At 45.0% G+C, this 23,587-nt stretch overlaps 1 protein-coding gene across 1 annotated transcript in view; it reads right to left on the bottom strand.

Annotated features, from left to right (window-relative positions):
- LOC112113495 (E3 ubiquitin-protein ligase HECW1-like) overlaps positions 1-23,587 on the bottom strand; it is a gene marked incomplete at its 3' end in the record, with an annotated part of 86,064 nt that overhangs the window by 50,469 nt on the left and 12,008 nt on the right. The window contains exon 3 of the mRNA XM_026654130.1: positions 3,228-3,335. Coding sequence (XP_026509915.1) covers positions 3,228-3,335 — 108 coding nt within the window. The remainder of the gene's footprint in view (positions 1-3,227; positions 3,336-23,587) is intronic.

Genomic DNA, 23,587 nt, shown 5'->3' with positions numbered 1-23,587 from the left:
GGACTAGAGTCAAAATTTATTCTGCAGTGGAGCCCAAGTTTGGGAGCCTTCAGATTCCTGTATAAGGCATTATTAATTTTATTTAGCATTTGGTTACATTTTGTTTTTCATTTTGTTTTTGTTCCTGGCAATTTGACAGGTAGCACTGGCTGTCTCTGTTCTGTAGTACTGTATTATCTATAAGTTTGCATATTTTGTATCACAGTTGGGTCAACAGGCTGCTTAAAAAGTAATTATATACAAATAAATGCAAGCATAAAAACTAGCAAAAGCAGAAATGAAAGGATGATTTTGTAGCTGAGCTAATATGGGTTACAAGTTACTGCTATTAGTAAAATAAAGACTCCAAACCAGCATCAAATGTAAGGGAAGTGCAAAATGAACAGAATATATTTTAAAAATGGGGACTTTGTAAGTGACTTGCTATATCATTGTGCTCTCTCTCCCTCTCCTCCGTCTCCCCAGTTTTTAAAAGGACAAATGAACTTAAAAAGTCCTTTAATGCATGGCCAAAATAATAAAACAGATTTCTCTGATACTGCTACTCTGTTAAATTAATATTATTATTTGTTTTCAGTAGAACACACCACAATGCTGTACAAACATAAAAGAAGGTAAGATCCCTGCCCTAAAGAACTTAAAAACTGGAAGCCAGTGGCTTACAATGGCTTCTTCGATTATCAAATACATGAGACTGTCAAACACTGTAGCTTCACTTAAGCAACCACAAAGCCTCCATATATCCTCAATAATGAGCAGTATCCCTTAAATATAATGTAGATATGTGTATATCTCTACACATACACACAACATGTATCTCTACTTTAAATTCATACCTCAGTGGTTAAGCAAGTTTGGTTACCAATATCATCATGTACTATTATGTACTGCCCCTTATGTATTTATCTCCCTTTTCCTCTGGATATTGGTAGGCAGGATAATGACTTGTCCTATATGAGTGGGTAGGGGAATGCATCCGGTGAAATCCAGGAGCTGCTGAAATCAATGGCAAAACTCCCATTGACCTCAGCCAAGCCAGGATTGAGCCCACCGCCAGTTATTTAGTTTCACATTATGGATCACATGGGGAAGATACTTCTAGCTCAGTTCCACTGCCTTCTCCCCCCAAGAGACTGGAGGCATCTCCTTCATGATGGGCTGAACCTCTCCAAGTGCAGGTCTTGGGCAATTAAGTCTCGTGTTCCCCAACTCTGTTTTACCATTTAAAGAAAACAAAGTTTCAGCTTCACAGCTTAGTAGCTGTAGCACAAGGAAGCAGTTTCAAATAAGAACCTTTGGGTTATACTACAGGATATTTCCTCTCAGAAATTAGAAGCATTAAAATCTTAATAGTAACATCCGCTGTCACCACATCACAGTCAGGCTGCTGTAACTGCCCTCAGCTGCATTGTTTATAAACATAAAAGATTATAAAACTGAAATATCAGCAGAACCCCTTCAATTCTTTGAGACAGCCATCGGTTGGTCAACTTACCACTTGGCACTACAAAACATGGCCTGCAGTCTCACATTGCAAGAGAACTCTGATCAACCCACCTGGAACACTATGAATACCTGCAGAACACCTGCAGGTGGCAGAATAAATTCCTGCTGGTGTCAGATATTTAGGTCAAATTCAGGGATGAGTCTAAGATGGCTAACTTACACATCTCTTCCAGCCCCCTTCATATGTAAATTATACCACCTGAGTCTGAGTCCCCTAGACTGCCTTAAACCCAGTCAACCTTAGATTGATACCCACTTACACCTCCGTGCATATCATCTCTGAATTTGGCCAAACAGTATAAGGGAGATTATTGGAAAAAAATCAGAGGTGACATGTAAATTGATGTATGTTAGACTCTTCTACACTCACTTATGCCCTACTCCACACCTCTGAGTTCAGTGGAAGTTGTGCTATTGACTTCAGTGGGAGCAGGTTCAAGCCCTTAGACTCCATTATGCCAATGTAGACTCCCTTATATCTACACTACTCTACCCGTGTGTAAAGTTTGTGTGACTTACATGCTCAGGGGACTCAAAACCAGGTTAGCTATTATTTTAGATTCCCTGGGCCAGATTCAGATCTCAGTTGCATAGATGTAAATCAGAAGTAATTCAATTGACGTCAATGTAGTTGCATCACTATAAAACTAGCAAAAGAGCAGTCTGGAGGCAGTGAGCAACACGTAAAGTCCTCCAGTCAACTCATGAAGTCAATGAGTTGGTTTTTTTTAAATGAGGATTGATTAAACAATTTAAAATTAGGCCCATTGGGGTGTCTTTCACAACACGTTGATGTAAATCCTAACTGATGGTATAACTCATACTATATGATGCCAAATGGACTTTAATGCTTAATTATATCAGCCTGAAAATAGTTTGAATCAGTCAATATCCACAGTATTCATGACGTAGTAGGCACCGTTGTTCACCACTCCATAAAGCATTTTGGATCATCCTAATGTATAAATGCAGGGGTGGCCAAACCGTGGCGCGCGAGCCACATGCGTTTTTTTTACAGTTAAAGTGCAGCTTGTGGAGCTCCTCCCCCCTCCCCCCCGCATTCTCCGCCTACCAGACTTGGTGTGGAAGCTTGGGACCAGGGCCGGCTTTAGGACCTTCGGGGCCCGATTGGAATACCCAGCGGCGGTCGGTCCGCTCCGCGTCTTCCGCGGCACTGAAGGACCCCCCACCGCCGAAATGCCGCCAAAGACCCCGGAGCGGACACCCCTGCCCCGCCGCCAAAATGCTGCTGAAGACCCCAGAGCGGACCCCCTCCCCCCGCCGCCGAAATGCTGCCGGAGCGGACCACTGCTGGGTGAGCCTAAGGCGCGGGGCCCTCTTATCCACGGGGCCCGATTCCAGGGAATCGGGGGAATCAGCCTGCTTGGGACCTCTGCCTTGCAGCAGGGTGGTGGGGTAGGGGCTTCTGACCAGTGGGGAGAGGGGTCTTGGGGCTCCAGCCCGGCAGGGTGCACCTGCTGGGACTCAGGGCTTCAGCAGGAGTGGGGCAGAAGACCTGAGCCCCAGCAGGCGTGCTCTGGCTCTCCAACTTCTGAGACTGTCACATGTGCTTGGAGGGTCAGAATATTTGGCCACCCCTGTATAAATGTATCATGCTTGAAACTTCCTGAAGGACATACAGACCACGGGCACAGCCTAAAACAGCTCACTTCTTTCCACATTCACTGAATTGCACTGTAGTAGCATGAAAAAGTACTTACGCTCTACGAAGTAAGAGCTGGCATCAATCTTCCAGATAATCTGACCACGGTGAGAGCCATTGACCCCACGGTTCTTGTAGTCCAGAAAGTTTTCAGACAAGACCTCATCTACACACAGACAAAATGACCTCATTAGCTGACTGTCAGCACAGCACAGAAAGTGAAGAGAGAGGCCAAAGTATGTTTTACACTCCATAGAGTGTGCTATATCTGATAGCTTGCCAGCACATGTAGATAAATTAGCTGTGTTATGTATTTATTATTTATATTTTATTTTTATTTATCCATTATTTATGTTTTAAGCAAATACACCTATCCTTAAAACACTAGCTTTGTTTGGACATAATTTAAAATATACAATCATACAAAACTCTTAAAAATTACAACAGCTGACTCAACCTGGATCAAACCATATCCAAATTAAAAAAAACCAACCAGCTGAATGACAGCGAATGGGAACAAAAACAATACCCTAGCACTCATCCCTCCTCCCAAAACATGGAGAACAGATCTGTATAGGCATTTGCACCCATCACCATTATATCCAATAGGTGTGTAGGTGGTTCTTACAACAAGCAGGGAAAGTTACGTTTGAGTTAATTCAGAACAAGGGATTACAAAAACTGATGTCTCTCCACAGATAGCACCCAGGTCCCTCCCATTTAAATCAAAGGATTGATAGCTAAGTGCTGTCCACTGCTTGTAATTATGGCTCATTGAAAGACATGGCATGTCCCAGACTATCAAGGTCATTTTAGAATAATGGTGTGTCAGTAATCTATTGCAGGTTACCTAAAACGCTGAGAGAGTGAGGGCCATGTAGGCAACTTGATAGGACTCAATGGGACACATTTGGAACTTCCCAAGACTCTCAGGGCCACAACCCCTAACTCTGCATATCCATTTACACTGATTTTAAAATTAAAAAATAACATACAGCCACAATATCTTGCATGTATTTCTATTTCTATTAATTGATTAATAGAAATTGTTTGCTAGCTGAGTTCACTGTCAGTGAAAACAAGAAACTATGTGCATACCATTAGAGAACAATAACAAGCTTAGGCTCTGGCCTGTGTCAATCACTTGTGTCCAGGAATGCAGAGGCTAAAGTAAGGACAACGGATGGGCTGTGCTGCTTCCCCATGCCTTGGCCTAATTATTCAAACTTTTTGTGAATGAAATGAATTGTGAACTGTCTAAACATTTTTCCTAGTGGGAAGAAGAGTTCTCCATCAACAGGGACCAATGAATACCTTCCTGTATTTTTCTTTTCCAGCAACGAATAAGTAGCTTTAATTTTAATTTGAGTAAATTCTTAAACGTGTATTTTAATCAAGTGGCTCTTACAGCTGAAGGTACTTATGTGGGTACTTAAATTTTAGTTTGACAAAGGCTAAGTTGATTAATGGTGAGGGTAAAAGCTGTGGGAAGATGAGCACCAATAAGGTCCTGGGTTCAAATTCAGCACATTAACTGAGTGATCTCAGGCAAACCATTTGATTTGCTATTGCCTGGGTCAACTCAGCTGCAAAACAGAGTAAAGAGGAAGACGCCATGGAAAACTAGATATTGTGTCCGAGTTGAACTAAACTAAATACATACTGTAAATTATCAAATAAGGAGTAGACATTTGACAAGACAAGCTTATGCCATTATCAAGACAAGCTTCTAGTGACAGATCACTAGAAGTGTGCAACACTACCAGCTATTCAAGGGTCCGTCATGCAGCTGCTTCATTTGAAGAACTCCCCACAGTGACTTCAATGGTGGCTGTAGGATCTTCCTCCCAAGTGAAGACCTAAGTGGTGAAGCAGCTGTAGACCTCGGACTAGTAAACATCACATGATGATTATACAAAGGTTACTCCTGAAGGCATTCTGTGCCAAAAATTAAAAATTCTGCTCACAATATTTTAAAATTCTGCAAATTTTATTTGTCAAATAGATGCGGCAGCTCCAGCATGGCATTGGAGCACAGGCCATTGGCTGCACAAAGATGGGAGTTCACTGTGTAGCTCCCCCCGGGACACGTACTCAGCGGTGAGGCCGCACCCAACTCTGACACAGCGCAAGGACTAGGCCTGGCTCAGAAACATCTCAGGGCCCTGCCCCTCTGTGTCAGGTATGGGCAGGCAAGCTCAGCAAGGCAGGATCCAAATATGGAGGGACTTTGTGTGGAGAGATCCAGGTGTGGGTTGAGAGGGTTCTGTGAGGGGCAATCTGTGTGCAGACAGCTCAGTGGTGGATCCAGGTGTGGGGGGAATCTGGATGCACAGAGGCTTGTTGGGAGATTCTGGGTGTAACAGTATTGGGACTCTGCAGGAGGGTCCAGGTGAAGGTGGTTGGAGCTCAGCAGGGGGTCTGGGTGCGGGGGGCTCAGTAGGAGGGTCCAGATGCTGGGGAAATGGGGATCCAGGTGCAGCTGGTTGGGGCTTGGTGGGGTGGGGATCCGGGTGTGAGTGGCTCATTGGGGTGGTCCAGGTGCAGGGGAGTGGGGCATTCTGAGTACGGGGGAGGTGAGGCTCAGCGGGAGGGTCTGGGTATGAGGGGGTCTGGATGCACAAGGGGTTGGGTGGATGGGGGAGCAGCTCCCTGTAGAGGGATCCCTTCGCCTCCAGCTGAGGTGCGATGGGTGCAGGAAATGGGGGTGGGGGGAGTTTGCAGAGCTTCCTGCAGCTGGGGGAGAAATATGAGGGTGGGTCTGACCTGGCCCCGGATGCCATGCAGGGGAAGAGGAAGTCCCGTCCTCCCCAGCCCATCTGGGACTAGAAGCTGAGCCTAGAGCAGGGTAGGAGCCAGCAGCCAGGTCTTCCCCAGTCCTGCCTCCTGCCCCACAGTGATTTACCTCTCTGCTGGCTGCCCTAGGACCAGAAACTTACTCCTGGGGAGGGTTGCATGACTGCTTTTGTGGCTTCCCTTTGCTTCCCCATCAGAAAGTCATTTTTCTGCGGGGAAGCAAAGAAATCTGCAGGGGACATAAATTCTGCGCATGCACAGTTGGACAGAATTCCCCCAGGAGTAAAAAGTGGTTGAAACATCTTCTACAACAATTCTGTGACCTACAAATCAAGTTTAGAAAGTTCTCTGGTAAGGAAAACTCATCACCAAAAGAACAGATCTGTTGGCTGATCCTAGGGCAGAGGTGGGCAAACTACAGCCTGCGGGCCACATCCGGCCCATGGGACCCTCCTGCCCAGCCCCTGAGCTCCTGGCCTGGGAGGAGGGTCCCATGGCCCCCGGCCCCACCCCTGCTGTCCTTCCTCCCCCGCAGCCTCAGCTCACTGCGCTGCTGGGCCTGACCCAGTGCTCTGTGCTGCGCAGTGGCGTGGCTGTAGCGCCGCCAGCCACCGGTGCTCCAGGCAGCACGGTAAGGGGGCAGGGAGCGGGGGGGGAGTTGAATAGAGAGCAGGGGAGTTCGGGGGTGGTCGGGGGGATGGATAGGGGTCAGGGTGGTGAGAGGGTGGGGAACAGGAGGGTTGAATGGGGGCAGGGGTCCCGGGGAGGCAGTCAGGAAGGAGAGGTGGGGTTGGATGGGGCTGTGGGGGGCAGTCAGGGGCAGGGGTTCCGGGGGCGGTCAGGGGACGGGGGGGTGGATGGGGCAGGAGTCCCGGGGGGGGGTCAGGGGGGGGGGAGCGGGAGGGGGCGGATGGGGGGGGGGGGCCAGGCCATGCCTGGCTGTTTAGGGAGGCACAGCCTCCCCTAACCGGCCCTCCATAAAATTTTGGAAACCTGATGCGGCCCTCAAGCCAAAAAGGTTGCCTGTCCCTGTCCTAGGGAGTGCTAAGTGCCTTCAACTCCCAGTAAGAGTCAAGGGTGCTCACACCTCATAGGATTAGGTCCAAATAGCAGATATTTCTTTCAGTGGAAATAAAGGAGTGAGAAAGATATATGATATATGGATATAAAAGTTTAAAAAAATGAACTTATTTGATAGGACTTAAGTCAGCATTCTAAAGGATTGAGCTGCTGCGGAACTCTAATACTAAATTTGTTCACAGTAACTCAATAAAAGCATATTAAGCTCCCATGACGCTATTAAACAGTACACAAAGGGCAAAAATAAAGAAGAAGATAAATATTATTTTAAAAAAAATTCTACAAAGATTGAACTGAGATTAGACTTCTTTTAAATAGAAAGGAAAAGAAAGGCTACTTACTTGGCTCAGTGATTAGAGTTCTTTAAGATGTGTGGTCCCTAGCTGTATTCCACTTGCGGTGCACATGTGTTCCAGGGCCTGAGTCTGGAAGATTTTTGCTAGCAGTGTCTGTTGGCCTGCACCTGCACCCCTCTCTTCTTGTGCACCAAATCCAGGGCATAAGGGGTGATGTGCACCAACCACCTCTCCAGTCCCCTTTCTGCCATGAATAGCACTCGAATAAGACTCCACTACACGGGGAAGAAAGGCAGGCAGTGGAATACAAATAGGGACCGCACATCTTGAAAAACCCCAATTACTGTACAAGGGAAGTAACCTTTCTTTCTTTTTTGAGTGATGGTCCCTACTTGTATTCTACTCCAGGTGACTCTCAAGCAGAATTCATTGAGGATGAGGGTGGGAGGAACCGTGCTATATGATAGGTTGAAGGACTGAGGACTGCTCTCCCAAAAAAATGTGTCTGCTGTAGGGTGACCAGACAGCAAGTGTGAAAAATCGGGACGGGGGTGGGGGGTAATAGGCGCCTATAATAGAAAATGCCCCAAATATCGGGACTGTCCCTATAAAATAGGGACATCTGGTCACCCTAGTCTGCTGTAGAATCCTGAACCAAGGCCTAATGTCTCACAAAGATATGGATGGAGCCCTACATTACCATTCTGCAACTGTGTAGGAGAGGGACATCTCAAAGCGAAGCTGCTGATATAACCTGGGCACAAGCTGAGTAGGGCCTCGTATCTTGAGGGGGAGGGGTTGCCATCAGCTCAAACATCAGGATGCCACCTAGTATCCATTTGGACAGTCTTTCTGAGGACATAGCTTCCCCTCTCCTGCATTTGGCAAAGGAAAAAAAAAGTTTCGGGAGATTTTCTGAAGGATTTAATCCTCCAGAGAAGTTAAAGCTTGGCGGACATTCAGAGAGTGGGGCGTTCCTGTCCTATCTGGCGGCATGGGGCTTCAGATAGAAGACAGGTAAGTGGATGACCTGGTTCAGATGGAATTCCAAGATTACTTTTGGAATTAGTTTAGGATAAGGACCTTGTCCTTATGGAAGACCATGTAGGGTGGGTCTGCCATAAAGGTTCGCAGCTTACCTACTCTTCTGGGTAGGTGTCTGCAACCAGAAAGGCAAGCTTCATAGGTAGATGAGCAAAAGAACATGAGGCTAAAGGTCTGAATGGGGGAATTAATGACGACAGGACTAGACTGAGGCCCCATATTGGGGCAGGTTTCAGCACCAGAGGAAAGGTTCTGGCAAGTCTCTTCAGAAACCTTACTATGATCTGATGGGCAAAAACTGAATGGCTGTCCAGAAGAGGGTAAAAGACACTAATGGCTGCCAAGGGCACCTCACAAGGAGCTGAGAGACAATCCTGACATTTTCAGAGAGACAAGGTAATCGAAAATACTAGGGATCTCAGAACCCCCTGGAGGTAGTCGACTATGCTGACACTGTATAGGGAATCTTTTCCATTTTGCTGTGTAGCATTTTCTTTTGGAATCTTTTCTACTATTGCTAAGGATGGATTGATTAAGGATGGAGGAGAAAAAGGCCTCTATACCATAGGTGGTGCCAGTGATACCGGTGGTCTGATTAAGTGAGTGGCAAACTGACCAGGGAATATCAGTGATTCCAGGTCCATATAGATATTAAAGTCCTTCAGCTCCATGAAGCTGTAGAGTGGACTGGACTTCTGTCTCTTGGTAGTGCTGGCTTCAGACAGGAATAGTTTTTGCTACCAAGGTCTCCTTTTTTCTGCACGTCAGTACTGTTGGTGTACTGCTCCCTTCTTTCCCTCATCAGTACTGAGGATGGTCCTGCCCCTTTGACCAGAGATGGTTTCAGGGCACTTTTGGTTCTCAGTGACAAGGAATTGGTACCATGCTCCAGAGAGCTCCTGACATAGTCATACTGCGATGTAGAGTCTCACCTGACTCAGAGGGTGTCAGAGACGAGCTCCTCTTTTTGTCTGAGGATTTGGAGAGAGATTTTTTCCATTTCTTACAAAAGTGTTTGCTCTTACCCTCCTCACGTCTGTTCTGTTTGGAAGAGTTTTTAATCCTGCTCTGTGTAGCTATGGAGACCACTGTGCTCAAAGGGGCCTCAGCCAGATATACAAGGGGGTCTGATGGGTCAGGACTGGACTGGGTTCTCACTGAGCAGTCCATTAGGAATCTTCTGAATCTAAATTCACAGAATTGATGGGTTCAGCGAGGAAGGAGCCGGCAGATATTGCAATTAGAAACTAGTACGAGCTTCCCTGAGGCAACAGAGACAGGCCACACAGATCTTGAATCCCAGGATCTTGGACATACAAGTGTCTTGTGGAGGGACTCCCAGAGCCCTAAAAATGGCTAAACTACCCTATCTAGAAACAGGTTTTAAAAACTATTTGCAACTCTCTACAAATTTAGAATCATAGAATCATAGAATATCAGGGTTGGAAGGGACCTCAGGAGATCATCTAGTCCAACCCCCTGCTCAAAGCAGGACCAATTCCCAAACTAAATCATCCCAGCCAGGGCTTTGTCAAGCCTGACCTTAAAAACCTCTAAGGAAGGAGATTCCACCACCTCCCTAGGTAACCCATTCCAGTGCTTCACCAAGTGAAAAAGTTTTGCCTAATATCCAACCTAAACCTCCCCCACTGCAACTTGAGACCATTACTCCTTGTTCTGTCAGCTGGTACCACTGAGAACAGTCTAGATCCATCCTCTTTGGAACCCCCTTTCAGGTAGTTGAAAGCAGCCATCAAATCCCGCCTCATTCTTCTCTTCTGCAGACTAAACAATCCCAGTTCCCTCAGCCTCTCCTCATAAGTCATGTGCTCCAGCCCCCTAATCATTTTTGTTGCCCTCCGCTGGACTCTTTCCAATTTTTCCACATCCTTCTTGTAGTGTGGAGACCAAAACTGGACACAATACTTCAGATGAGGCCTAACCAATGTCAAATAGAGGGGGATGATCACGTCCCTCGATCTGCTGGCAATGCCCCTACTTATACAGCCCAAAATGCCGTTAGCCTTCTTGGCAACAAGGGCACACTGTTGACTCATATCCAGCTTCTCATTCACTGTAACCCCTAGATCCTTTTCTGCAGAACTGCTTCCTAGCCATTCGGTCCCTAGTCTGTAACAGTGAATGGGATTCTTCCATTCTAAGTGCAGGACTCTGCACTTGTCCTTGTTGAACCTCGTCAGGTTTCTTTTGGCCCAATCTTCTAATTTGTCTAGGTCCCTCTGTATCCTATCCCTACCCTCCAGCGTATCTACCACTCCTCCCAGTTTAGTGTCATCTGCAAACTTGCTGAGAGTGCAGTCCACGCCATCCTCCAGATCATTAATGAAGATATTGAACAAAACCGGCCCCAGGACCAACCCTTGGGGCACTCCACTTGAAACCGGCTGCCAACTAGACATGGAGCCATTGATCACTACCCGTTGAGCCCGACGATCTAGCCAGCTTTCTATCCACCTTATAGTCCATTCATCCAGCCCATACTTCTTTAACTTGCTGGCAAGAATACTATGGGAGACCGTATCAAAAGCTTTGCTAAAGTCAAGGAATAACACATCCACTGCTTTCCCCTCATCCACAGACCCAGTTATCGCCTCATAGAAGGCAATTAGATTAGTCAGGCACAATTTGCCCTTGGTGAATCCATGCTGACTGTTCCTGATCACTTTCCTCTCCTGTAAGTGCTTCAGAATTGATTCCTTGAGGACCTGCTCCGTGATTTTTCCAGGGACTGAGGTGTGGCTGACTGGCCTGTAGTTCCCCGGATCCTCCTTCTTCCCTTTTTTAAAGATGGGCACTACATTAGCCTTTTTCCAGTCATCTGGGACCTCCCCCGATCGCCATGAGTTTTCAAAGATAATGGTCAATGGCTCTGCAATCACATCCGCCAACTCCTTTAGCACCTTCGGATGCAGTGCATCCGGCCCCATGGACTAGTGCTCGTCCAGCTTTTCTAAATAGTCCTGAACCACTTCTTTCTCCACAGAGGGCTGGTCACCTCCTCCCCATACTGTGCTGCCCAGTGCAGCAGTCTGGGAGCTGACCTTGTTCGTGAAGACAGAGGCAAAGGAAGTATTGAGTACATTAGCTTTTTCCACATCCTCTGTCACTAGGTTGCCTCCCTCATTCAGTAAGGGGCCCACACTTTCCTTGACTTTCTTCTTGTTGCTAACATACCTGAAGAAACCCTTCTTGTTACTCTTAACATCTCTTGCTAGCTGCAACTCCAAGTGTGATTTGGCCTTCCTGATTTCACTCCTGCATGCCTGAGGAATAGCTTTATATTCCTCCCTGGTCATTTGTCCAATCTTCCACTTCTTGTAAGCTTCTTTTTTGTGTTTTAGATCAGCAAGGATTTCACTGTTAAGCCAAGCTGGTCGCCTGCCATATTTACTATTCTTTCTACACGTCGGGATGGTTTGTTCCTGCAACCTTAATAAGGATTCTTTAAAATACAGCCAGCTCTCCTGGACTCCTTTCCCCCTCATGTTATTCTCCCAGGGGATCCTGCCCATCAGTTCCCTGAGGGAGTCAAAGTCTGCTTTTCTGAAGTCCAGGGTCCATATTCTGCTGCTCTCCTTTCTTCCTTGTGTCAGGATCCTGAACTCGATCATCTCATGGTCACTGCCTCCCAGGTTCCCATCCACTTTTGCTTCCCCTACTAATTCTTCCCGGTTTCTGAGCAGCAGGTCTAGAAGAGCTCTGTCCCTAATTGGTTCCTCCAGCACTTGCACCAGGAAATTGTCCCCTACACTTTCCAAAAACTTCCTGGATTGTCTGTGCACCGCTGTATTGCTCTCCCAGCAGATATCAGGGTGAATAAAGTCTCCCATGAGAACCAGGGCCTGCGATCTTGTAACTTCTGCTAGTTGTTGGAAGAAAGCCTCATCCACCTCATCCCCCTGGTCTGGTGGTCTATAGCAGACTCCCACCACGACATCACCCTTGTTGGTCACACTTCTAAACTTAATCCAGAGACTCTCAGGTTTTTCTGCAGTTTCATACCGGAGCTCTGAGCAGTCATACTCCTCTCTTACATACAATGCAACTCCCCCACCTTTTCTGCCCTGCCTGTCCTTCCTGAACAGTTTATATCTATCCATGACAGTACTCCAGTCATGTGAGTTATCCCACCAAGTCTCTGTTATTCCAATCACATCATAGTTCCTTGACTGTGCCAGGACTTCCAGCTCTCCCTGCTTGTTTCCCAGGCTTCTTGCATTTGTGTATAGGCACTTAAGATAACTCGCTGATTGTCCTGCTTTCTCAGTCTGAGACAGGAGTCCTTCCCTCTTACACTCTCCTGCTCGTGCTTCCTTCCGGTATCCCATTTCCCCACTTACCTCAGGGCTTTGGTCTCCTTCCCCCGGTGAACAAGAACACTAGTTAAAGCTGTGAACATTGAAGAGGTTCATCTCAGACCAGGGGCAGCAGAAAGGAACTGGAGAGGCAGTCAGTCCGTACTGCCCCTTATGCCCTCAGCATAGGGGGTGCAAGCACAGACCAACTGACATTGCTAGAGAAAAATCTTCTGGTCTCCAGCACATGGAGCTCATGCGCACCTCGAGTGGAATACATCACTCAAAGAAGAACTAAACTTTTACCGAAAGGATAAAGCACAGGGCAGATGCCAGTGTTATTTCTTTGGTTTTATGCAAAAGGGTTCTGCAAGGAGCAAGATAAGTGGGCTACCAACTGTAAACTCTTTGGTGACATTCCCTTGAGGGATTTACAAAGGAAATCCCTTTAAAGAGGTCATTAATGATTGCAATGGATATTTATAAAAGGCAATGCCATCTACAGTACATTTTCCCTTTGCTGATTTGCTAATTACCCATAATTATTTCATTAGCTCAGTTTCATGCACTGTATGGAAATGGAGATTTTTCAATGTATTAAAATTTTACATTTCCATGGTACACCTGCAATTTCCCCAGTAAAAGTAGCATAATGTTCTCTGGGATGATTTTCGTTCTTCATTTACAATTTCCATTTTTGACCCCTTTCACTATCCAAATTTATATTAGAAACAAAAATGACCCCCACCCCATCCCAAGATGTAAATTTTTGTAAAGAGAAAGATAGAAACAAATTTGATTAGGTGTGAGTATCAACCCTCCCCTTGTTCATGAATCATCTGAGTTATTTGAAACCTGAGCCTTCAACATTGCAGTACAGACATCTAGCACTAAACCTACAGGACTAATATTAATGGGCAGCAAGAGAAGTCTCTTTTCCAAGAGAGGGGATGGGTTGCTTGGTTCAGGTGCTAGGTCAGGTGTGTGATCAGGAATTCCAGCCTGGATCTCTCTTTCCCTCACCCCAGGAGTTGGGGAGCTATTGCCCCATGTGTTGCCTCCAGATGGGATGTGTGTGTGTGTGTGTGTGTGTAGGGGGGCTGGTCATTGGTGTCAGGGGGTATATGAAGGGAGCCTGGCCCAAATCTTTCTCTCTCCCCTCCCTGATGTTGGGGGAAACTTCTGCTGCCTCTAGTGCCCCTGTGTGTGTATGACTGGGGGAGGGGAAATGTGCCACTTGCCACAGGGTCACAGGGAAGGGAGTCCGACCTGGCTTTCTCGTTTCCTTGCCCCAGCAGTTCCCTTCCATGCCCAGTGTAACTGCACTACTGCAGGAACCCGGCCTCAGAATGTTCAGTGATTTTGGCAGGCTGCCAAAAATGTCCAGAGGCTCTTAAATGAAAGAAGGGAAATGACAATTTTAAACACTTCGTATCTCAATCAGACTTGGCTGAAATTCCACGAGGAAACAAAAAGAAAAGAAGTGACACCTCTGTAGCCTCAGGGGACTCCCTTTGCTGAATAGGAAAGGCCCATTGCAGATGATGGAGGTATGAGAGCGTCTCAAAAAAAATGTTGCATGAACTCTAATAGTAAGTGTTATCAACCTAAATATAGGGTTCACTACCAACTCCCGCTCTAGTGAAGTCGGGCAATGTGTGCTTGCGTGTATGTGTATGCATGTACATTTTATAAACTGTATTCCATCTACAATATATGATGGCATAGTAGGACGGTTGTATTAACATGAGTTTAGAATGATCAGATCAGCACTTATAAACTATGCAGATCATCCCAAACAAATGCCAATATAGTCACCCCACAGCATCATATATTTTGCATATGTCATGTATGTTACAGGGAAAAAATTCTTGGAATATTTTCTCCCTAAGGGTGTAAAACCATGTGCCTTGCTGCCATGAGTCTATCTGTACAGAGCAAGAAGGAGAGAAAAATAACTAATAAAGGTAAAACAAGTCCATTATGACTTCAAATGACTCTTCTAGAGGTGCAAATGTCATGGCTTTAAAATCCAGTATCTTGGGGCTTTTCAAAATCTAAATGTAAGCACTGTGTGTCCCTTTGTGAAAAAGGTGGATAATCTCCCCCATTCAAGGAGAACTCATTTTTAGCCCAGCAGAAATGAAGATACTGGATTTTAAAGGCACACCATATTTATGTCTAGAAAAGCAGTTACTAGTCCAGAATGAAATCTTGCCCACTCTTGCCTTCATGCAGGAGTAATTTTTTTTTGAGGGGGGGGGGAGGAGGTCAGAGGAGAAAATGTTTCCTAGCAGAGAAATATTTGAGGAGGTGAAATATATTTTTAAGAAGATTATTTGTGTAAGGGAAAACAAATCCCACTACTTTACCGTTCTATTGAGCAACCTTTTGAATAAGTGAAGTGACCTTAAAGCACACAACATACTTTACCTCCCCAAGGTAAATGGTGAAATACTTCAATTTAGCTCCATACAAAATACATAGCAGAGTTAATGCAACTGTCTTTCATGTATTTTAACCAGATGCTAATTGCTTTTGACATTTTTCCAATAAAACATCACAATGCACTCCCTTTTCCTTTTTAAAAAAAATTGAGAATATAGCTTATCCTAATTTCTCTCACTCTATGAAGGTGATGGAGGTATCTTCTGGACTTCTGGCTGAAGTACTTTTCAGATGCATAGATGTCTCTCTGCTGGTCATTCAGCAGAGCTGGATAGGCCTTAGCATCAGCAAAAGAGAGAGGCATTTGTCTCAGGCTACATCTACACTACAGGGGGGAGTCGATTTAAGATACGCAAATTCAGCTACGTGAATAGCGTAGCTGAATTCGACGTATCACAGCCGACTTACCCCGTTGTGAGGACGGCGGCAAAATCGACTTCTGCGGCTTTTTGTCGGCGGCGCTTACTACCACATCCCCTGGTGGAGTTAGAGCGCCGATTCGGGGATCGATTGTCGCGTCCCGACGGGACGCGATAAATCGATCCCCGAGAGGTCGATTTCTACCCGCCGATTCAGGCGGGTAGTATAGACCAGACCTAAGAGGGAGGGAGATGAGCATCAAAAACGCATCGGATCGTGAGTAAAGGGCTAGGAGATAGTCTTTATCTAGCCTATTTGGGCCAGGTGTAGCAAGGGACAAACATAATTGTCTTGCCTAAAGCAATGGGGTATAACTCCAACTTTTAAAAGTAATCCACAAGCAGGCAACCAAGTGTTAGTGCTCTACACTGCCATGATTAAATTCCCGATCTTGGTCTCTTCTTCTCCATGCCAACAGGGTTTTGGAGGTGCTGCAGAAGCAAAATGTGAAGCCATATGGAGATGGGGTGCTTTGTGTTGCTCAGTTACTCAGGAGTGCCTTCTATGGCCAGTTGGCCTTAGCAACATCTGAAGGAAGTCTCCTTAACTCTTCCTCAGCTGGGAAGATAGCAACCTTCATACAAAGCCTTCATCACGTGGGGCTCTGATCAACATCTGAAGGTGCCCCCTGCTTCCTACCCAAACATACACACTCCACTGCCAGAATATTGTTTAACATCTTAAGAGCATCGTGTTTCTTTATATACTCATAATATAACAAAATTTCATGTGACAAAAATCTTATTAGCTTCTCTTTAATTAGACTAGGCTCAAGATTTTAAAAGTGACAAATATCTTCGGGCACCTTAATTTTTGGGTAACCAACTTGACATACCATAAATGGATCTGATTTTCAAAAAGTGCTGACCACCCACTCTGGAAATCAGGCTTCTTTGTGATGTCTTAAATCAAGAATCCAAAATCACTTGCCAATTCTGAAAATCTTGGCCTACATCATCTAAAACACACTATACCCAATTTGGGAATTTACAGTGGCTTTCTGTCCTGTTTCTGAAAGAAAGAAATAAGTTTTGAAACTATGGCTTAACAAACTAGTACAACCACCAACTTTTAGAGAACTAACAGAAATGTAGAGCATGCTTTTTACTTTGGTGAGTGTGTATGTATGGGATTCCTTTATGCATGAAAAGAGCACCTCTCAAGATGTTCTAAGAGTTAATTAACACTTCCAAGTGGGTAAAAGTCAAATCATAACTTTTTCTTTCCCCCTGTGGACTCTTAATTTTGATTTCTTTGAATCTATCAGGAATATGATAGAACAACCAAGTCAACCTTCTAGATGGCCTGGAAAACTTTCTGAATCTCCTTAAGGGAACTTGTAATGTTCAGTAAAACTTCTTGCCAGTGGCAATTTGGCATCAAGACAGTACAGGCATGTATTTTAATTGACGATGAGTAAAGATAGCTATCTCTGGCTTGCTGTGATTGAAAATGGGAGCCAAGCAAAGGTTGTCCTATTCTGGGGAAGAAAATGTAATTGAAAAGTCATACAGTGAAATCCTGAACCCATTGAAATCAGTGGCACAATTCCCATTGACTTCAATGGGGCTAAGGTTTAGCCCATATTGTGCAGTTCTAAAAACAGGTCCAGACAGAAACACTATATTTGAAAAGCCTTAACCCAAATCTGAGTGGCCGTGAAGGTCTCTTTCAATGGAGGAGGAGGATATAAATGAAAGATCCTTTTTAGTTACAGCTGGGCTTGCATTATGGCTTCATGTCAGCACATCACCATTCTGTGCTTTAGTTTCATCCCCGAAGCTATCATTTTTAAAGGTTGTAAGTGATGAGAAAAAAGCATTGAAAAATTGCCAAATCCAGACATTAGTTACTACTACTGCTACTAATAATTTTGCATTGTATCTTTCATCCTGAGTGATCTCAAAGTGCTTCACAAGTAATATATACAGACATCACTACTGAAACAGCTACCTCTTCAATGAAAGGCAACAACCAGCTGACAAAAATCAGGCAACAGTGAAATTAGGCGAAATTTTGAGCAATGACACCCAGCAAAAAGGTTCTGTAAAAAGTGCCATGGGAACTTCACGGGCTGTGGACACTCTACACTAAGCAGGGAAGACCTTAGTATTTTAGATCTTCCCCAAAAGTCCCAAACAGCATAAACTACAGGATATTTCAATTTGTCTTTCTTGGAAGGACTCAGGCAATACAGAAAAATGTTACAAATACCTGTAATTTAACAGCCTTTTCAGTCAGTGTGGTTTTAGTTAAGAGGAAATAAAAGAAAACATGGGTTGTCTTGCTGGGAAATCACCCACCTTTCCATAAAATAATGAGCTAAAAAACAAAATTTAGGAATAGAATAGGCTGCAAGGTTACATTGATTCCCAATGACACAAATTGGACACAAACTCTGTGGCAAAATATTTTCTGAACTCCATACACCAGTCAAAACTCATATTCTACATTAGCTTGATTCATCATTTGATGTACACCGCCTATTTTATGGAAACTTAAGGTTACCACTATATAAATAGAGGCTCCATTTTATGTTTTGATCCCTTATGAATAAAAAATGCTGCACTACAGAAATTATGGTAGGCCTAATGGTATTTATTTGAACAAATTTGCTTTAGCTTGAATTTTAAAAGTTCTTTGGTCATTATGTACATCTGTGTTATAATTACATATGAATAGAGTTAGCAGAATGCTATTAAAGATCTTTTCTCTGAAAATTGGCCTAGCAGTAGTTAAACTATTTTGCAATTTGCATAGTAAGCAGTAGCAAAAAAACAAAACAAAACACAAAACACAAAAAACAAAAACCCTATAAAGTAAGAACTACCAACGAAATAAAATTACATTTTGCAAGAAATACAAATGTACAGTGCATAGAAGCTTCCTAAATCCAATATTTCTTCTATTAGGACCATATTTAGCAGCATCCTAAGTAAAGCGTAACATTAGGAGGACAGCCTGTACACTTCAGGAGGGCAGTCGGTTGGGAGCTATGTAGGAATATGTCCGTTTTTAGCCATCAGTGCCCTTTTGCAGACCATTAGTGTAGAAAAAAATAGCTCTTAGATGTCTGCACATATTTAAAAAAAACTCTACAATAAAAGTGGATGGTATTTTTTTTAACAGAGGAGCTACTAATATGTAATGCAAGTGGAAGAATGATACGTATTTGTTGAATAATAATATACATGAACAAATGAACAATATAAAACATTTGTCCAAAAAAGTAGAGCAACATAAGAAATATTTCTGAATATCAATATTACTGTTTACCAATTTTCTTCTCTTTTTTGTCAGCTGTCCAAACAGTCCTACACCTATTATAATAACAGTAAATGCAAGTCTTTCCATCGACTGAAATAAGCACGGGATCAGGCAGTAATATGGATCAAAACTTTTCTATATTAATTTGTTTGTAAATTTCTGCTGTTATCTATGTAACACTTTTGGTAGGGGAAGTGCTTACATGATACCTATCTTGCAATAATTGTTTCACTACTTTAAAAATACAAATTTTATTATATTTTTTCCCAACTCACAATGTCTGCTGCAGAGATACACTGTAATCCCAAAAGGACACTGAAGAGGAGGTTACTCACCTGTGCAGTAACTGGCATTCTTCGAGATGAGTGTCCCTGTGGGTGCTCCACTCCATGTGCCGGTGCGTCCCTGTGCCTTCGCTTGGAAATTTGTACAGCAGTACCCGCACGGGCCACGCATGTGCAGTGCCTACCTCACGCACTGTTGGTGCCTTAACAGCGTGTGCGCAGCAGTTACTCCTCAGTTCCTTCTCTACAATGGAGACCGCTCCGAACTCTGAAATAGAGGGGAGGAGGGTGGGTAGTGGAATACCCACAGAGACACTCATCTCGAAGAACATCAGGTACTGCACTGCACAGGTTAGTAACCTCCTCTTCTTCTTCTTCAAGAGATGTCCCTGTGGTGCTCCACTCCAGGTGACTGAAAAGCAGTATCTCTAGTATGGTAGGGACTTCGGATCTGGTAAGAAAGCTGTAGAGAGCCTGGTTCGAGCCATTCGAGTGTCAGTCAAGGGTCCCTGAGTAAGGGCATAGTGTTTGGCAAAGGTATGTTCCGAAGCCCAGGTGGCAGCCTTGCAGATGTCTACATAGGAATGCAACAGATGTTGAGATGGATCTGGTAGAGTGTGCTTTAATAGAAGTTGGAGGATGTGTCTTCTTTAGTTGGTAGCATAAATGGATGCAGTCTGATATCCAATTGGATATTCTCTGGCTGGACATTGATTTGTTCTTAGATCGCTCTGTGATTGAGATTAAAAGTTTAGGGGTTTAGTCCTATCCAAATAAAAGGACAATGCTCTGCACACAGCAAGTGTGTGTATGGCTGCTTCAAAAGAGTTCGCATGCGGTTTAGGAAAGAAGGTTGGTAGATGGATAGGTTCATTAAGGTGGAAGGATGAATGTACCTTCGGGAGAAATTTGGGATGCGTTTGGAGAGTGACTTTATCCTTAAAAAAGATAGTGTAAGGTGCGTCAGCCATGAGAGCTCCAAGTTTTCCTACGCGTTTGGTGGATGTAATTGCCACTAAGAACGCAGCTTTCATTGATGGGTGTAGTAAAGAGCAGGATGCTAGCGGTTCAAACGGCTTTTGCGTCAAACATATGAGGACCAACTGGAGGTCCCATGGTTGAGTAGGTGGTCTGATGTCCGGGTACGGGGTCTGGATGCCTTTGAGGAATCTTTTTGTGATAGGGTGGGCGAAGATAATGGTGTCGCCAATCTTCTGGTAAAATGCTGTGATTGCTGCCAGATGTATCTTTATGGAGCTGAAGGAGAGCCCAGATTGTTTGAGCTCCAGAAGTAGTCCAGTATGACTGGAAGAGGTGCGGAAGAAGGAGTGGTTTGTCTGGCAGAACACCACGCCCTGAACCTAGACCATTTATGGATATAGGTGGTGCGTGTAGATGGTGCCCTGCTGTGTAATAGCACAGTTTGCACCTGCTCGGAGCAGCCTAATTCTTCATGGGAGAACCATTGAGAAGCCATGCCTTGAGGTGGAGCATTGCTATTTTTGGGTGGTGTAGATGGTCCCTGCGTTGGGACAATAAGTTCGGAAGGGGGGAAGGGAGATTGGCGGACAGGTGGACATTCGTGTTAGAAGTGGCTGTCTGGGCCATGTAGGGGCTATCAGTATGATCCTGGCCCTCTCTGTTCGTATCTTTAATACTAATTTGTGTAGGAGTGGTATCAGTGGGAATGCGTATAGTAGGTTGTCATTCCATCTGATCGTAAGTGCGTCTCCCATGGAATGTTGCCCCAGACCTGCTTTGAAGTAGAATCTGGGACATTTCTTGTTGGTCATGGTTGCAAAGAGGTCCAGTTGTAGATAACCCCAGGTTTTGAAGATGTTGTATAGGATGGTGTTGTTTATGTCCCATTCGTCCGCTGTGGTGTTTTGTGCACCGGGCAGGTATGAGGCGGATATATCGATGTTGTGTTGGAGGCACCAATTCCAAAGTTTCATAGCCTCGGTGCAAAGTGAATGGGATCGGGCTCCCCCTTGCCTGTTTATATAAAACATAGAAGCAATGTTGTCAGTCATGATTCTGATCTTTTGGTTCTTGATGAGTGGGAGAAAGTTGTGGCAGGCATTGTGGACCGCTCAGAGCGCTAGAAGATTTATATTTAGTGAGGTCTCTGTGGGGGACCATAGTCCTTGAGTGGTATAGTGTCCAATGTGTGCCCCCCAACCAGTGAGGGATGCATTTGTAGTAATTATAATTGAGGGGGATTCCTGTAAAAATGGGACCCCGGAACAGAGGTTGTGTGGTCGAGTCCACCATATGAGTGAGTCCTTGATCTTGGTAGGCATGATGAGAAGTTTGTGTAGTCTGCGTACATTTGGTTTGCAGACTGTGGCTAGCCAACCTTGTAGGCATCGGCGATACAGGAGTGCATTCCTGACCACAAAAGTGCATGCGGCTATGTGGCCTAGAAGTTGTAGACAATCGTTAACCGTGACCTGTGGGCTGTTCTGCAGTTTGGTGACCAGATTCTTTATGTTGATGAATCTGTTGGTTGGAAGAGATGCGATGCCAGTTGTGGAGTCGAGGTGTGCACCTATGAACTCCAGACATTGAGTAAGGATTCATGTGGATTTGTTTGTGTTGATTTGCAGGCCAATCCCCTGAAAGCAGTCGATGGTCATCTGTGTGGATCGGATGACTTCCTTGCGAGTTTGCGACTTGAGGAGGCAATCGTCCAGGTAAAGGAAAATTATTCCTTTTACCCTGAGATGTGCAGTAACCACTGCGAGGATCTTGGAGAAAATGCGGGGTGCTGTTGAAAGGCGAAAGGCTAGAACCCTGTATTGGTAGTGGTTTGTTCCCAGAACAAATCTGAGAAAGCGTCTGTGGGCAGGGTATATAGTTACGTGAAAATAAGCATCCTGCAAGTCAAGAGCTGAAAACCAATCTCCCTGCTTCAGCGCTGGAATAGTGGTCACTAGGGTAACCATTTTGAATTTTTGCTTTTTGAACAACTTATTGAGTCACCTGAGGTCGAGAATGGGTTGCCATCCCCCACTTTTCTTTTCCGTCAAAAAATATTGGGAATAAAAACCCTTTCCTCTGTGCTGATCGGTACCTTTTCCACTGCTCCTATTTGCAGAAGATGTTGTACCGCTTGGTGGAGCAAGTGGTCATGAGAGGGGGCCCTGAAGAGGGAGGGGGAGAGGGGGTGGGTGGGAGATATGGACAGGAAAGGGATGGTATAAGCCTGATCGGATAACCTCTAGAGCCCATCTGCCCATAGTGGTGTCTCACCAGTGGTCGTAAAATGGGAGCAAACGGTGACCAATGGGTTGAGTAATTAGTATGAGCGCTGGAGTGTGTGGGAGGTCTTCTATGACCTCGACCAAGGCTTCAAGTCTGCTTGTTAGGTAGGGGGCAGTGGCATTGAAGCCTAGGTCTCTGGAGTTGATGCTGTTGATGATCATATGGTCATTGTTGTTGAGTGTATATCAGGTATTGCGGGCAATGGTAAGGCTGATAACTATATTGTCTCCTTCTATAGGGCATGTATGGATGCCAAGATTGCGCAGGGTAGCCCTGGAATCCTTCATGGTCTGCAGCACCCCATTGGTCGTTGCTGCAAATAATTTCTCACCATCGAAGGGGAGATCCTCCATGGTGTTCTGTATCTCACAAGGAAAAGAGTAAGAGTTGAACCATGAAGCCCAGCACATAGCAACAGCTGTCGCAGTGGATCTGGCTGCAGTGTCCACAGCATCAAGAGCAGCCTGGAGTTATTATTTGTCCTTCAGATACCACTGCCTTGAATTGTTGTCCCTTTTCTTCTGGAATATCGTTAATAAATTCCATGGATTTCCCATAATTTTTGTGGTCATAGTTGGTTAGGAGGGGGGCATAGTTTGCCACCCTGAATTGCAGTGTGGAGGATGCATAAACCTTGCGGCCAAATACATCCATTCTTTTACTGTCCCTGTCAGAAGGAGTGGACCAGAAATGCTGTTGCTTGTTTCTTTAGTTCGCTGCTTCCACTACCAGCGTTTGGTGCTGGATGTGTGAAAAGAAACTCTGAGCCCTTGGAGGGGACATAATATTTCCCATCTGCCCTCTTGCAGGTTGGGGTTATAGTGGCTGGAGTTTGCCAGATATTTTTGGCCAGGTCCATGATAGCTCCGTTGATCAGGAGGGCAATCGTGGAGGAGACCGCAGGTTGCAAGGTATCTGTCAGTTCGTGTTGAGTGTCTGACACCTCCTCCATAGTGATCTTGAGTTCGCTAGTCACCCTTTTAATAGGTCTTGAAAGCAGGTGAAATCATCTGCCGTTGTCAGTGGTGACAGCATAATAGCCTCATCAGGTGAGGAAGATGGGTTATTGTTATTTGGAGAGGTATCGGGTGGTACCTCTTTTGTGTGCTCCACTACAGGTTCCTCTTGTACCAACAACACAGAGGTGTGTGAGGATTGAGGAGGAGATTTGGTGTCATCTCTCCATGGGCTGTGTCAACT

The sequence above is a fragment of the Terrapene carolina genome, unplaced genomic scaffold (genome assembly GCF_002925995.2).
Source record: "Terrapene carolina triunguis isolate 2854851 unplaced genomic scaffold, T_m_triunguis-2.0 Scaffold182, whole genome shotgun sequence".
NCBI lineage: Eukaryota > Metazoa > Chordata > Testudines > Emydidae > Terrapene > Terrapene triunguis.
Note: the sequence above shows the minus strand (reverse complement) of the source record. Positions and strands in the feature narration are given on the sequence as shown.